We start from the raw sequence: 16008 nt of genomic DNA, 5'->3' as shown, positions 1-16008 counted from the left end.
ATGCTGAGACATTTTGCTCAGTCTGATGCAGGGAGGAGGGGACTGGACCTGCCTCAACTGAATCTACCAGGCTGGGCTGACTCCCCAGGGGTGACCTTGCCTTGGAGGAGGTGGGAATGGGGGGGTGGACTTGGGGGGAAGGCTGGGGCGTGGGAGGAGAGAGGACAGGGGAATCCATGGCTGATAGTAAAATTAAATTAATTATAAAATAAAAATATTAAAAAAAGAAAAACATATATCTGGCAACAAATTGATATAATTTATACCTTTGGAAAAAAAAAAAAAGACCAAATGAATCCATGTACTTTCCTAGTCCATGAAAACCACGAGATGAACCCGCCATCACTGTTGACTTTGAACCCTAATAGGGGATGTGGATTTGAAACATCTTAAGATTTCTAATTACACTCTGAAGGAGAAACCAGAGTTACTACAAAATAATAAAATGGAACATCAGTTAGATTTGGTGGCTGGAGAGTTGAAATGGAGGTTACCGTGGTGATTCCTATTGACTTTCATCTTGGATATAAGACATTGTAGATAGCTTTGAGAGGTAGCATCATTTTCTGCCTTTATTCTTTTATGGAAAGGTATGGATTTATTAGTAGAGGCAGGTTTTGTTGCTTAATAAAGTTTCACTTCATTGAATCACCTCAGAAATTGCATCTGTAATTGTCTGTCAAGTCAATTTTGTGGTTATTTTTCTGCCATGGAAATAAATTGTACATAAACAGAGTTAGGTGAAATAATGCCTTACTTCTAATGAAAAAAACAAAAATACTCTAGATGGTCAATGATTATTCACCCATAAAAAGGAAACCAATATTGATTCAACAACTACTCCTGCAGTGAAGTTTCTTTTTATTGGAAATTAAGGATAGGTTGTCTGCCTTCATGCTCCCATCCTTAATGTAGAAACTATCTCCAATTGATAACCACGCACAAAGGTAAAAATAATTTCTTCAACAGAATCTCTCTGGTATAGAAACTACACTTTAAGGACAGACCCCCATGCCCAGCTGTAGATGATCAACACAATTGAACTCAATGGTACTTTTGAATTATTTTTTCCCTTTTTTATAAGTCTTTTTGCTTATATATTATGGTTTCTGATTTTGTGTCTATATGAGATTTCTGTGTGTATAAATGTGCATGTGTGTCTCTTTATCTGTGTTTTTCTTGTGCTCTTTCTTTGGCTTTTTTCTGTTCATTTGTTTATTTTGTCCTATGTAGAATTTTTTTTATTTTATTTTACTATTTTCTTTTCTTCCTTTTTTTCTTAAAGATGCCGATTTGTTTTCAAATGAGAAAGGGTAAGAAAGGGTGTGGATTTGGGTGGGTGGGGAGGTGCATATGATCTGGGAGGACTTGGAGCAGGGGAAACAGCAATCAGAATATATGATATGGAAAAATATTTTCAAAATAAATAAATAAATAAAACAGGAGGGGTTACAATGTGCTGCCAAGGTTGAGAACTGCTGCCTTATAGACAACTACTCAAACAAGAGTGATCATATTAGTTTCTTTCCATCTTTAGTATAAATAAATTAGACAATATAGAGAAAATATGTGTCTTTTTCCTCTACCACCATATACAGATATATGATGAAGTTAGCATAAACTTTTATATTTTGAAGGCTTTATGTATAGTACTATGCCATAAAGGGTTGGGAAAATAGAGAAAACATTATCTTATTAAGAATAAAAGTATCATTTATAGAAAAGAAATAAAGTTGTCCTTGTTAGTGAGGTTGAGAAAATAAAATCAAGCAATCAGTTGCTACCATATCATTTGTCTTCTCTTCTGTGCTTCTGACCAAAAACCCAGAGGCGACTGGCCAGCGTCTCTGAGTTGAAGTGCATTTCGGGAATACTAGAGTTCCTGCAGTTGTAAACTTCCTGGAGCACAGAGCTGAGGCAGGAAGGTACAGGACCCAGGGGAAGATTGCTAATGAACAAACAAAGCTAAAGCCAGTGGGAACAGCACAGTTGTCTGCTTTCCTACAAGTCCCAGTTGATAGGTCCACAGCTGCAAAAAGAAATCTGAGAAAAGCTTTCCTATCAGAGTAAGGATCTTTCTGGGAAAACAGTAAAGCTGAACTGTGTCTGAAGCAGTTGTGCTGCTGAGTCAGAACACTGTCTGGGGAAAGAGCCCAGCCAAGGCAGAACAGAACTATCCAGGAGTAAAGCTTTCTTTTCTGTCAGAGAAAGCATCTCTTTGAGAAAAGCTTTGTTTCAACTGACTCCCGGTGAGATGAGGGAGTGTAGCCTTAAGGGGTGATTGCCTCTGGCATAAGCTCTGTCCTTGAGCACCCAGACAAGCATATGCAACCCACTGGGGGACTGGGTCAGGTGAAAGGCCTGAGGGAAAAACTCCTGTCCTAATGCTAGCTTAGAGATGGCAAAAACCTCCCATGTTAGATTTTCAGTCTGTACACAAACTACACAGACCCCAAAAACAAACGGACAAAAAGCCCCTACCTTCCGTAGCAGGGAAAGCCACCACTGTAGTGTCAGAAACTGTTTCTGGGGTAGAGGGGAGTAAACTGAGACCAAACTGGGTACTGTCAGGTAGAAAGACTGAAGAGACAGAGAAGGGACATAATCCTCCCCAGAAAATGCATGACCTGAAAAAGCTGCTAGAGTTTGAGGCAGATTGGGGGGGAGAAAGCCCCTACCTTCAAGGGCAGCTAGCAGAGGTATAGAGCTGCAGACAGATACCTGAAGCTCTGTATCTGGGGGGGGGGGAGGAACAAGCAAAATTGAGAATAAGATAAGTGGGAGAAAATCTCTCTGAAGGAGCTATGGAAAAGCTGTTGTAAATGTTTTTGTTTTTTGCTGACTGGCTAAGGCCAACACAAGCCCCGAGGGAAGTTGCTAAAAGGAATGCCCGCCTCAATGCGCACTAAGGAGGCAGGTGTGGTTCTGATCCAGGGCTGGTGTCAAATGAAGGAAAGACACCTGTTAAAGCTAGCTGAGGAGAGAATAGAAATCTCTCAATATTCCATAATTGAAAACGTAAAACTCTTGGTTCAAATCTCTTGTTGCCAAAGCAAAACTTCTAAAGCAAGTCCAATAAAAGAGAACTGGAGGTTGACTTCAGGACCCAAAAATAACTATGGGAAATGGAGTCCATAAGCTAGCTCTTAAACAGTGGACTGATGAAGAGAAATGAATTCTGGGAAATGTAGTTTTTCAGCTAAAGATGGCGATATTGTCCAAAACTTTTCAGCTCAGAATGAAGTTTCTTCTCAAAGCAATGCTAGAAAGCTTAATCTTACCTCTTGAGAACTCAGATCAGACAAAAAGCTACCTATAAGAGCAAACAAGCCACTTAAAACAAGGGAAAGCAGTTTATACATTGAACATTGTCTTAGATATGGAGAAACTTATGTTGAAATTAAAAAAGTTTGTTGCCTTTTGAACAGACTGCCTGCAATGAGTAATTCCTTTGCAAATCTAATAAGGGAGACAGAGAAACAGGCATTCAAAAAAGAAATGACTGCTTTATAGATGGGAACCAAATTTCAGAAAATCTAGCTGTCTTACAAAAGAGTTGCTTCACCTTAAAGTTCCTCATAAGAAATCAATGCTAAATATCACAGCTGCTAATAACATCAGGAGTTAAAGGTAATGAAATGAAAATACTAAATCGTGAAAGTGCTTTTTCTCAGAGTAAGCTAATGAAGGATATGTTTCATGAAAGAACATCTATGTTCTTGACTCCTTTGAATAGTAACAGTTTTGGTGAAAATATTGGAACTAACAACAATCAAGTCAAAATGTTTCAACAAATTCAAGACGCTATTCCACAAAAGAAAGCTGCCATGCTTTATGGGGCCATATTAGAGCTCACTCCAATCTTCCTGGTCCTTTAGCTGAGGGTAATGCAATGGCTGATAAGTTAACAAAGATAGTAGCATTATCCCAGGTGGAAATGGCTCAACAGTCACATGCTCTTCATCAAAATAGCAAAAGTTTAAGAAAGCAATTCAATCTTACCAAAGAAGCAGCTCGTCAAATAGTTAAACAATGTGGGGTATGTCCAAAATATTTTCCTTTCCCTCACTTAGGGGTAAACCCTCAAGGTCTTCTTCCTAATCATCTATAGCAAATGGATGTTACTCATATTGTAGAATTTGGTAAATTAAGATATGTACATGTGACCATTGACGCTTATTCAGGATTTTTAATGGCTAGTGCACAACCTGGGGAAGCTACAAAACATGTAATTATGTACTGCTTGAAGTGTTTTTTGTATATGGATATACCAAAAATTGTTAAAACTGATAATGGTTCTGGATATAGTAGTAAGGCATTTCAACAATTTTGTACCTAATGGGAAATCGTATATAAAACAGGTATTCCTTATAATCCTCAGGGACAAGGTATTGTGGAAAGGGCTCATAGCAGTCTCAAAATACAACTTCAAAAAATAAAAATAGAAAAGGAATAAATTTACCCTCATTCACCACATAATGCATTAAAATCATGCTCTTTTTGTTCTGAACTTTTTGAATATGGATGCCCATGAGCAGTCTGCTGCAGATAGATTTTGGCACAGTGGCATCCAAGCAAATTTTGCTCAAGTGAAATGGAAAGATCCCTGCTCGGGATTATGGAAGGGGCCTGATCCTCTTTTAATATGGGGTCGAGGACATGATTGTGTTTTTTTACAAGAGGAGAATGAAGCTCGGTGGTTACTGGAGCGTCTGGTAAGGAGTGTGGAACTAAGAAAATTCAGCTCCAATGACGTTCCTATAAAGGAACCAGAATGAAAGTGGCTCGATTAGTGTTTCTGAGATTTTGTCACTGGTTAATGCAAACAGTGAGAAAATAAGAGTTCAGAGCTGTGCCGCTTTTGGCTTAGCTCCTTTAGAAAAATACTTTATATCACCTAATAGCTGTGCAGTATTTTGCAAAGAGCTTTACAGCAGCTAAATATGGTAACTTCACCCTCAGTGTGAAGGGAAGTTTTCCAGTAGAGCAAACCAAAAGTACTGCTGTAATAGAAACATTTGTCTGAATTGAAGCACTTAGGGGAGCTATTATGAATTTGGGTGAAGGGACAGCCTCTAGTTAAAAACCGTTTACCGCTGACAGTGCATCTCTGCCGGTTCCAGAAAGGCTGGTGTGGCTTTGTTCCAATGTTACAGTCCCTTAGCAACAACTATCACAACTCTATAACAACAACACTCACTAAATCCCAGTGTTGTATAGCAAAGCTGACTATAAACTCTAAACTTTAGAAATGAAGTACGTACTTCCTGTCTTAATCTTTCTAATAGAGATAGTGATGATAATTAAGAGTAAGAAGTAGAAAAAGATGAAAATAAGATATGTGAGTTTGTAGAAATTATTCTGTTTTGTTAGATCTGTGTTAAGAAATCTTTAGGTGTTTGCTAAGTTAGATATATGCTAATGGTAGCCCTGTAGAGTTTGCTTAATAGTTCTTATGAATATAAGTGTATAAAATAGATCTATAAGTAAATAAGTATAAGTATATATGCTAATGGTAGCCATATATAAGTTTGTAAAGTAGATCTATAGAGTTCCTTTAAGAATATAAGTTTGCAAGAAGTATCTAAGATAGTCTTAAGACATGTAGTAATAAGCTTGTAAGAATTAAAGATCCTAGTTGTAAGTGTAAGTTTAAGAAATAAGAAGATGGAATGAATATAAGAAGTATATAAGAAGTAAATAAGAAATATATTTGCTAAAGTACTTCTATAGTTTTCTTAAGTATAAATAAGTAGATGTTAATGTTATATGTGAGTTTGTAAAAAGTATAAATGTTGATTGTGAGTCTAAATGCTTTGCAAGGCAAAGTATGTTATATGTGAGTTTGTAAAAAAGTGTAAATGTTAAGTGTGAGTCTATGCTTAATGTATATGGTGAAAACCTGAGACACAGAAGTTAGTGTCATAGTAGACTGCAAAGCAGGCAGTCTGAGCGGTTTTCAAAAGCTCCAAAAGCCGCTAAGAAGCTAAGAATGGCAGATGCCAGAACCAGCACAAGGCATCCGCAGCTGAGATCTGTGGAAAATCAACGTAACACAGAAAAACCTGAGCTAACATCAAAAACGGTGCGGTTTAGAATACTTCTGTACCTAAAAAGGTCTCTGGCTTGAGAATAAGTTCAGAGACACTTGTTTGAACAAAAATTGTTAACTGCAAAACGTTTTGGTTGAAAAAGTCTCTTCATATTTTGAAGTGAAAGCCTAATACCAGAATTTATTTGTTTGAACTTTTTGAACTTAAAATGAGATAAAACTACAAAAAGATTTTGGTTATGGATTTCTTCATATTTGGAAGGCTCGTACCAGAATTTATCATTTGAATTTTGGGACTTAAGAAATGAAATGAACAGTAGAGATTTCATTGCAATGGGACAATTTTGAGTTTACTTACAGTAATGACTTGGGAACTGTTTTCTGGAATTGGGTTAAAAATGGAACTGTTTAAATGAAGAAATTTATTATTTCTACCTAGAATTAAGATGCAGTTTTGTGTATGCATATATGCTTTATTAATTGGTGATTCATGAATTGCTTTGTGGAACTGTTTATGTAAAAATGAAATTACTTACAGAACTGGTTTTGTGTTATAAATGGAACTGTTTAAATGGAAAAGTTGGGTTTTCTAACTAGGCTTGAGATTTTGCTTAAATTATAAAGAAAAGGGGGAGAGTTAATATTCCTTAGTCTAATTTCAAAAGTTGTTTGAGTGGATTAATGTCATGTTTTTGTTAGTAAGAAATGCAAATGGGGTATATTAAGAGACTACTTTTAAAGTGTAAAGAGTTTTATTAAGAAACTGCTTTTGGATGTTTTGCTAAGTTTTCAGTGTTAGTGGTTAGATGGAGAATATTGCTTTTCAATATAGGTTTGTAGGAATTGTATAAGTTTGGGTTCCTCTAACTAAATTTGAGATTTTGTTTAAAAAATTATAAAGAAAAGGAGGAGTTATGAGATTGAATTATATTTAACCTATTGATATTGATGTACCCTGGTTTTGTGGCATTAAGGAAATATTTGTTTGTGAATACATCGAAGTTTTTCCTATGTTCCGTTAGCAAGAAAATTCAAATGATTGAGTTAAAATTGTAAGACAGAGAAAATTTAACTATATATAGCACCATATATGCTAATTCAAATGGTTCTGTTAAGAGTTTACTTTGAGTTGTAAGACTGAGAGAATTGTGACTATGTATAGCAATATTTATGTTAACCTGTTAATGGTAATGATGAAGCTAAGGGATTCTTTAAGTTTGTAGTCGCCTTAAGAGTTTTTGGTTTAGAAAGGGCTTGAGGCAGCTAAGACTGCTATAGTCACCTTGGACCTAATTCAAAAGAGAAATGCCATCTTTATCATCCATACTGGGAGGTGTAACAGCTATGGAGATTGCTGTAAGCCATTAATAGTTATTTTTTATATATTAAGAAAGGGGGACCTGTGGGAGCCCGTTCTCGGGTTCCTTGTGGTGTTACCCAGCAGGTCCGCATAGAGGATGATCAGGACCACAGGCCTGAGTGCAGGTGTCTGAGATGGTCTGCACTTGGCTGTGCTGGGGGAGGAGGTCTTTTCTCCACCCCTTGGCATCTCTATAAATACCCTGGGGCAGAGACAGTCGGGCCATTGGAATAGGTTCCAGGCCCTTTCGAGGCTATCCTTTATTTTCTATCTGTTTATCTCCACAATCTAAATCCTTCTATCTAATATTTCCTGCTACTCGCACTCAAGAAAACTCTGGGGAACTGTGGGGTTGGTGGGTAAACGCCCCACAGGCCTGGTCATCTTCTCTAATATTAGAATTATATCTGCAGATTCTATCATGGAAGCCTAATTGAATTGCCTAAGAGTGTAGGGATAGTGGAAGGACTACAGCTTTCTTGTGTGGCACGTGTGCTGAACTTTTGCTCAATGAAACTTTGCATAGGAATTAGTCCAATATATTTTCTGTGTCCTAGAATTATGGCCTATTGTTTGTTAACAAGATGATAGTGGCATATCATGATTGTAGTATTCCAACAAAATTCAATGGAACAGACCGTTTTTGATGAGATTGACACACACTGCCTAGTGTACTATGGAGGCAGGTTTGATCCCTTTTTTCATTTCAACAGCATATTGTACTCATTTCTAACTGGCAAACCAATGCTAGTAGATATAGCAAGAATTATTTTCCTTTTCCTACTTATTCATTCTAAATTTGAGAGATCCAATGAAATTTTAGGTTCACCCCCCAGTTCTGACATTAGAATAGACATAGTGTTGAGGTTATTATACTGTCTTTATTAAGCAAAGCAAAACAAAAATAGACTTTGTAGCAAGCATCTGGAGTTTGTAAACAAATACCATTGTTTTTACTTGTAAGTCAGGCTAGGATTTACTGATGCTTATAATTTTAAAGCTATGAAACCCATATGGTTTAGTACCTAATATTTAGGAAGCAGGGGTTAGGCTTTGGGTTTGCTATGCCCTGGGTTCATGCTCCAACTTTACTATTTCTTAGCTGAGTGAATTAGACAAGGTACATAAAGCTTAAATGAAAAAGTGAATACAAAATGCCAAGTTCAATGCAGGTACTTTTCCTTTCCCTTAATATGAATTAAACTAATATTTCTCAAAATATGTTCTGTTAAACCTCTTTCCTTCAAAATCCCCTCTCAAAAATGTGCTCGTTGGTCAGCTGAAGTTGTGAAATGCTACATAGTGCTGTATTCTCTTGGAAAGCTCCAGCAGTCATTGTGATAGTTAATGATGTTGAGAAGGTATGACACTAGAAAACCATTTCTTGTTAACTTCTTGAAACCTAGTGTTTTCCATTTTTATTTTGTCATTATGCAGGTGTCTTTATCGAACCATAGCTACCATTATCCTGAGGACTAGCTAATGCTTTCTAGTCTAAAAGTTGCAAATTTGTGTGTTGCAATGGACAGGATTAACTTTTGGGAAAACTGAGTTTGAACATTAGTTCTATCCTTTTTGGAACTGTGCTGCCTTGACTGGCAGCAAGTCTCATTGGGCTTATCTATAAAGGAAACACTTTGTATCTTTCTCACAGAAGTGCTGGAAATCCAAGAGAAAACACTTCTGAAAACAAACTTGGAAAAATAAAATGCAGGCAAAGGAAAATGCTATTAGTCTTGCCCTAGGAAAAGGAATTGTAAGGTATTGGGACATAGAAAAGTATTATTAGAATTTAACTAGGTCAATTCTCTTTCTTACCAAACAATCTTAGACCCTATTGCTTTGCTACCTGTCTGAATGTATTTTCAACTACAGGTTTCTTAAGTAAAATGATTCCCAGATGGATGTGCTTGAGTGTCATTAGTAGCTCTATCTTTTGTCAGTGTTTTGGAACTTGCTTATATATGCTGTTTCCCAATGCAGTATGTAATACAGCGTCTTGTATCTGTCCCTGCCCCTGCTGCTGAATAGTCAGTAAAGAACTATAATTTTGGTGTCAATAGAAAAGAAAGAGAACTTTATTATAGACTCTCACTAACATATTTAATGTTCATCCTCTCTACTTGTTATATATTTTATGTTGGATAAAATTAAGTAAAGTGATAATACTATGGAAAGTCTAAGAAATATCTAGAATTACTGTGTCAGCAGTATTTTCTTATTTATTGATTTGTGTTAATTGATAGAGTTTTTGAGATCATTTCTTTATTGTATCTGGAAAAACTTAGGTGGCATTTGGAATAGGTTATATAAAACAGTAGAAAAATTAAAACCATATTTTGAACAGTTTTAAGATCAATGTTTCACATAATGTACTATAATATATAAAGTGGGAGAAAAATGCCTCATTATAATCTTTTTTTGCCTATTTTTTGCTAAAGACTTTAGGACACTTAATTATCATGGGACATTAAAGGAATGTAGATTCTAGTTTTATGTGTCCTGTTTTTATATCATAAATATTTATTTTCTGGTTTCCCAGAGACTCTAGTTGTAAGGAAGTCTTTTTCATCATCAGAAACTGTTCCTGACAGCAGAAATGTATTTCATTTTCCATCATAAAAATGCTTCTTCCTTTACTTCATGTACAGAGACAGTGATGACACAAAATTGGCAGACAACATGCCATACCATTTTTTCACCTTATTTTTCTCTCATTCTCACTTTGTCTTTAAATCAGATTTCTGAGGCTTAAAAATCAAAACTACTACTAGTATTATATCTCCCTGTAGAATCACTTTTAAACATAATGGAAAAACATATAAATTGGATTTAAATGTCAAAGTTCTAAAGTCATATCTTTAAAGATAAAACAAAACATTGTGTGGCTTTGATTTCTATCGTATCTATTGTAGTTTGTTTTATGGATCATTTTGGAATGTCATAATGATTTTTTCCTATTTCTCTTGATATTGATATGTAATGTCTTTGTTTAAGGGATGTCATAACCATATTTAAAACCATAGAGATATCAGAATGAGTTTAGTCAGACTCTTCTGGTTTCATAGTGAGTTTACTAATAGTTGTCTTGCCATCTTTTGTCAGAAAGACCATAGTAATGAAAACCATATTTCACCTTTTACATACATAATTGGATGAGATCAGCAGATGTTGATGTTAGGAACAAATCAACAGGAAAAGTAGAAAATGAGACCTGCATGGAAAAATACTAGGACCAATTAGCTCTGTCAAAAACCTTATGACCAAGTGCAGGGGAGAAAAATAGGTTTTGACCAGGAACTGACCTCAAGTCTCTTAATAGTGGAAAGAAACACCAGAAATGCCTCTTCTTACAGTTTTCTTAGGGTTTTCATAATTAAGTGAAAATACCTTGGAAATTGACACATTGTGGTCAGTACTCAACAACTCAGATTATTTCTGTTTTTCTTATTTTATGGTGATAATTTTCAAGTATACAGAAAATTTAACTACTTAGGTTCTATAGTTGCCATCTATAATATATCACATAACCATCCACATACTCATTCTGTGGATCCATGAATCTTTCTGTCTTCCTGATTTACACACATCAGTAATTTCTGTCACTCAGGGTTTTAGCATAAAGATTATTAGTAAACACTTTATATTGGCTCTTTTCAAAGATAAATTTTATATATTTAAAATGTACAGACTTTAAGTATATCATTTAAATATGTTCTTAAAATTACATATACTTAGATAATTAAAAATTTACCACTCCCACTCTGAGGCAACCACTCTTATGATTTTTTTAGTCATAAATTAATTTAGCTTGTCCTTGAATGTCCTATTAATAGAATTATACAGTATATATTCTTTGTGGCTTAGGCTTTCATTCAGAATAAAAATTTGAGATTGATCTAGATTGATTGCTGTTTGTGTTAATATCTTATCCTTTTACATTGCTAAAAAGTATATATCCTGTGGATATAGCATAGCTTGTTTACACATTTTCACGTTGATGATATTATCACTCTGGGCCTTTTAATGTGATGAAAAGATTTTTTTGGAAAAATATGTTTTTCTCTTATGTAGTCATTTAGGAGTACAGTTGCTGGATCATTGGGTAATTGTATCATTTTTTTTAGGAAGATGCCATATATCTTTGAAAGTTTAATCAGCTTAAACACACTATCCCATCAGTGCCCAGTGTTGTGACTCTTAACTATTCTGATGGATCAATACTGGAACTCATTATGCTGGTGATTTGAGACTGGGTTTCCCTATGATCACTGAAGAAAACTCTGTGGAAGGCAAAGAATTTTTAAACTCTTATATCAGGAAAAGTTGCACTTGAGATCTGAGAATAGCCATTTGCTTACTGTAGATGTAACCAACTGTCTTATTAAATAAGAAACACAGAGCCGATTCAGAGAAGAAAGCCAAGAGGTCAGAGCTAAGAGCCTTACCCTTCCTGCTTCAGCCGAGAGCTCTCCGAAAAAGGGGGCTGCTTCCTGTGTGTATGTCTTCATATAGTCTAGCTGTTCTGCCTTCTCATTGGTTGTAAACCCAAACACATGACTGCCTCTTTAGAGACTTCCAGGTCTTCTGTGGTTGGTATTGAGATTAAAGGCGTGTGTCTCCAATGCTGGCTGTATCCTTGAACACACAGAGATCTACCTAGCTCTGTCTACCAAGTGCTGGGATTAAAGGCGTGCTCCACCACCGCCACGCTCTTGCTACGGCTCTAATAGCTCTGACCCCTGGGCAACTTTATTTATTAATATACAATTAAAATCACATTTCAGTACAAGTAAAATACCATCACAGCTTACACTTACTATTTTCTTTTATTTAAAGAACCCAGTTATTGTGCTTTGGAATACTTGGGAGGGCTATATTGGAAAATACTAGGAGTTTAAAGTTCAAGGATGGCTTAGGTTATAAAGATCAGTGACTTGATTTTTATGTTCTTTATATTTTACTGTTACAGACGGAGCTACTATGGAGGAAACTGGGCCAGTTTCAGCTTTTCAGGACTGTTGTCCTGGTTAAAGGAATACCAGGTAAAGTTCTTATCTGATATTGCAGGTCACTAGGTTGTATCTTGTGTCAGTGTCCATTCATTGAAGAGGTGTTTTTTTTTCTGTCATATGGGATAGATGCTTTATTTTCATTCACTCACTTGACAAAAATAAGTACAATTACCTTCTTACCTAATGTTTCATATGAATCATTCACAGAAATTTTACCAGTCATTGTAAAAATCTCACCTATTGTTAGTTGTTCTTTATATTATTACTATATAACAATAAAAACAATGTACTATCAATTATTTGAAGAAAAAAACTTAATTTGGAACATTCTCTGGTTTGTATGCTAATTTCTGTCAAGTGGCAGAAGCACTTAAAGGAAAAAGAAAGAGGAAAAAAATTGAAGTTCAGAAATTGTTTTTCCTATGGTAGCTTCTTGTTACTTACAACTGTTGAGTACCCATCATAAAAAAGAGTTTTAGAGAAAACTGGCAGTGTGGTGTAGAGATTTAGTCATGCTATGTAGTTTAACATTTTTTATAAGACACGTTTTATATAGATGGGCGTATGTGGCTTGAAATGTAACTTATGCTGAGAACATCTTACATGAATTCAGACCCTGCTGTCTCTCAAATTAGCTGAGAAGATTGGGAATAGAGAATGATACTATTCCAGGAATCTGTATTCAGTTAGCTAAAAATCATTACACATTTACAACATTCCATTACTCTACTAAGCATGGTACTTGCTTTCATTGATTCATCTCCTGATGACAAAAACACAGGTGATAAAACTTCAGTGATATTATTGTTCAAATACCATTGTATAAAAATAAGTGTGGCCCACTGGACAACATGCAGAGAGTGAGAGACCTTGAAATGCTTAGCCTCCGTGTCATATCCCACCCATCAAAACTTAAGGATTTATGTAGAAGATGGAACAGAAGAATTGTAAGAGCTAGAGGTGGTGGATGACTTCAGGGAAGTAGCATTTTCCAAACACAGCAGGGTCTCATAGACACCTGTATAGCAAAGCTAGCTTTTGATAAGTTTCATGCAGTTTTCCTCTGCCTCCTTTGAAGCTGGCATACTGTTGGAGTCAGTTCAGTTACTCTGAAGCATTGCATCTTGTTGTGATAAAAATAAAAACATAAATTTAAGACAAGATAGAATTTTTTGGGAAATTTTAATTTCAGATCTTTCAATTTAGTTAAAACTCTTTTTCTGTGTTTTTTTTTTTTTTTAGGAAAACAGTGATGTTGTGACTGAAAATTCAACATGGCAAGAACAGATACTTGAAAATGAGGAAGCTATTCTTCTTAGTAGCAAGGATAAGACAATTCAACATGTAGAAGTATTTTGTTATGCCAGGTATGAAAATTATTTATATAGCATTAAGATAATAGCTCTTTTCTTCTTTTCACACTTCTTCAGGAAAATTGAGTAACGAGGATGTTGCTATAGTAAAATCAATACATTGGTTTTCCTTTTTTAGCTGTTGCTTTCAGTGTTCTCTATTTTTGAAATAGTAACATCTAACAATGCCATACATTTCATTTTATCTTTGTGAAAATCCTATGTTACAGTAGGGCTGTGCTGGTTAGTTTGTCAACTTCACACTAGCTATGGTCATCTGGGGAGGGTTAACTTCAATTGAGAAAATCCCACTAGGCCTGTAGGCAAGTCTGTGGGGACATTTTGTTAATTAATGATTGATAGAGGAGCGACCAGCTCTCTGGGGTTGGTGCCACCCTTGGGCATTTGGTCCTGTGTGGTATAAGAAAGTAGGCTGGCAGCTCAATGGATGGCTCAGATACTAAAAGCACTTGCTGCTCTTGCAGAGCACCCAGCTTTTATTCCTAGCAATAACATGGTGGTTCACAGCTATCCACAACTCCAGTTCGAAGAGCTCAGATGCCCTCTTCTTGCTTCTTTGGACACCAGGCATGCATGTGGTATACATGCAGGCAAAATACACATACACATAAAATAAAATAAATAATGTTTTAAGAAAAAACAAAGAACATAGAAAAAAGGCATTCTTTTATACACTGCTCTTTAAGTGTGGCCTAGCCACTCTGGAAGTCAATATGGATGCTTCTCAAATAAACTAGCAATAGAGCTTCCATGTTTAAAGTAGCTTTGTTTTCTTAATGCTCAGTTGTTTGAGTTTGTTGTGTATACTAGTCAGTAACTCTCTGTCAGAAATACAGCTAGCAAAGGCTTTCTTCTGTTCAGTGGGCTGCTGCTTCATTTGATTGACAGTTTCCTTTGTTATACACAGGCTTTTTAGCTTTGTACATTCCCATTCCCAATTGTGAGAGGCTGCTGTCTCTTACCCTATTGGTCCATAAGGTGGAACAGTTGAAACAGTCCCTTCTTTTATTTTTACTTTTTTTTTGAATGGTTGGCACTGGATCTTTTTATGTTGCTTAGGCTAGCCTCTAGCTCCTGTCTGTGCTCATGCCTCATCCTCCCAGAGTGATGAGATTACAGATGTGCACCCCTCCCTGTGTTTATGCAATGATGGGGATCAAACACATTGCTTTGTGCAAGCTATGCAGACACTCTACCAACTGAGCTACATCCCTGTCCCTGTGTTTTGATTTTAGTGTGAATTTCACTGATGGATGATTTTGTAAATCATTTCCTGTGCTTAGTTGTCATTCATTTGTCTTTTGGGTGAAGTGTCTGTTGATTCGTGTCTTTTACATCTTTTTAAATAGAATTCATTTTTTTCTTGTTGGTTGCAGAATTCTTTTTCTAGGTATTTGTTCTTAACTGTGTAGTTTAAAAATACTTTCCCCTGAACTGTGACTTGTCTTTTCATCCTCTTTAAACAGGATATTTTGTAGAGCAAGTTTTACAAATTTTAACGAGCTGCCATTTCTTCCTTTTTCCTTCACTGTATTATGTTTTTGGCATCAAGTCTGAGATCTCTTTACTTGGATGTACTTCCAGAAGATTTTGTCTTGTTGAAAAGTACTTCCTATAGTTAAATATTATACATTTTAGTCTGTGACCCACTTTGAGTTATTTTTTTGTATGTGGCATGAGGATTAGGTAGATATTCTCCCCACTCCCCAGCCTCAGGACATCATTTGCTTCAACGTCACACTCTAGGGAGTATGAAGATTATTTTGTCAGAGTTTTATCCTGAGTGCTGCCTCTTTGAACCTCCTAATGCTTTTGCTGTTCAAAGTTTTTTTTTTCCTTTATCGTCTGCATTTAAAAACTGATTAATGAAAGGGAAGAAAAATAACACATCTGTAGTTGTTGGTTATTATTTTTGTAGCAGTCACTATAGCCCTCTGTAATATCTCATATTACATTTTTTTTTATTCTGTGCTGAAACTATGTGCATGATTTGTTACAAATGGATAAACTGAAGTTCAGTGAAACACAGTTACTGTAGAACAGGGATTTCAACTCATAGTTCTCTACATCGGAAGCTGTACTATTTCCATTATACCTCTCTTCAATTTGGTTTTGGTTTTTGTGAGAGAGAACAGGACCTTGTTATACTGCCCAGGCTTGAGCTTGAACTCGTGAGGACATACAGTATTCCAGTATCCTTGATTTGTT

At 35.8% G+C, this 16008-nt stretch overlaps 1 protein-coding gene across 2 annotated transcripts in view; it reads left to right on the top strand.

Moving 5' to 3' along the window:
• Chm (CHM Rab escort protein) overlaps window positions 1-16008 on the top strand; it is a 161113-nt gene that overhangs the window by 41602 nt on the left and 103503 nt on the right. For both annotated transcript variants that reach the window (XM_052734988.1, XM_052734998.1), the window contains exons 3-4: window positions 12385-12457; window positions 13670-13794. In XM_052734988.1, coding sequence (XP_052590948.1) covers window positions 12385-12457; window positions 13670-13794 — 198 coding nt within the window. The remainder of the gene's footprint in view (window positions 1-12384; window positions 12458-13669; window positions 13795-16008) is intronic.

The sequence above is a fragment of the Peromyscus californicus genome, unplaced genomic scaffold (genome assembly GCF_007827085.1).
Source record: "Peromyscus californicus insignis strain IS unplaced genomic scaffold, ASM782708v3 Scaffold_10__1_contigs__length_136768540, whole genome shotgun sequence".
Taxonomy (NCBI): domain Eukaryota; kingdom Metazoa; phylum Chordata; class Mammalia; order Rodentia; family Cricetidae; genus Peromyscus; species Peromyscus californicus.
The sequence above is the reverse complement of the archived record's forward strand: the minus strand, read 5'-3'. Positions and strand labels throughout refer to the sequence as shown.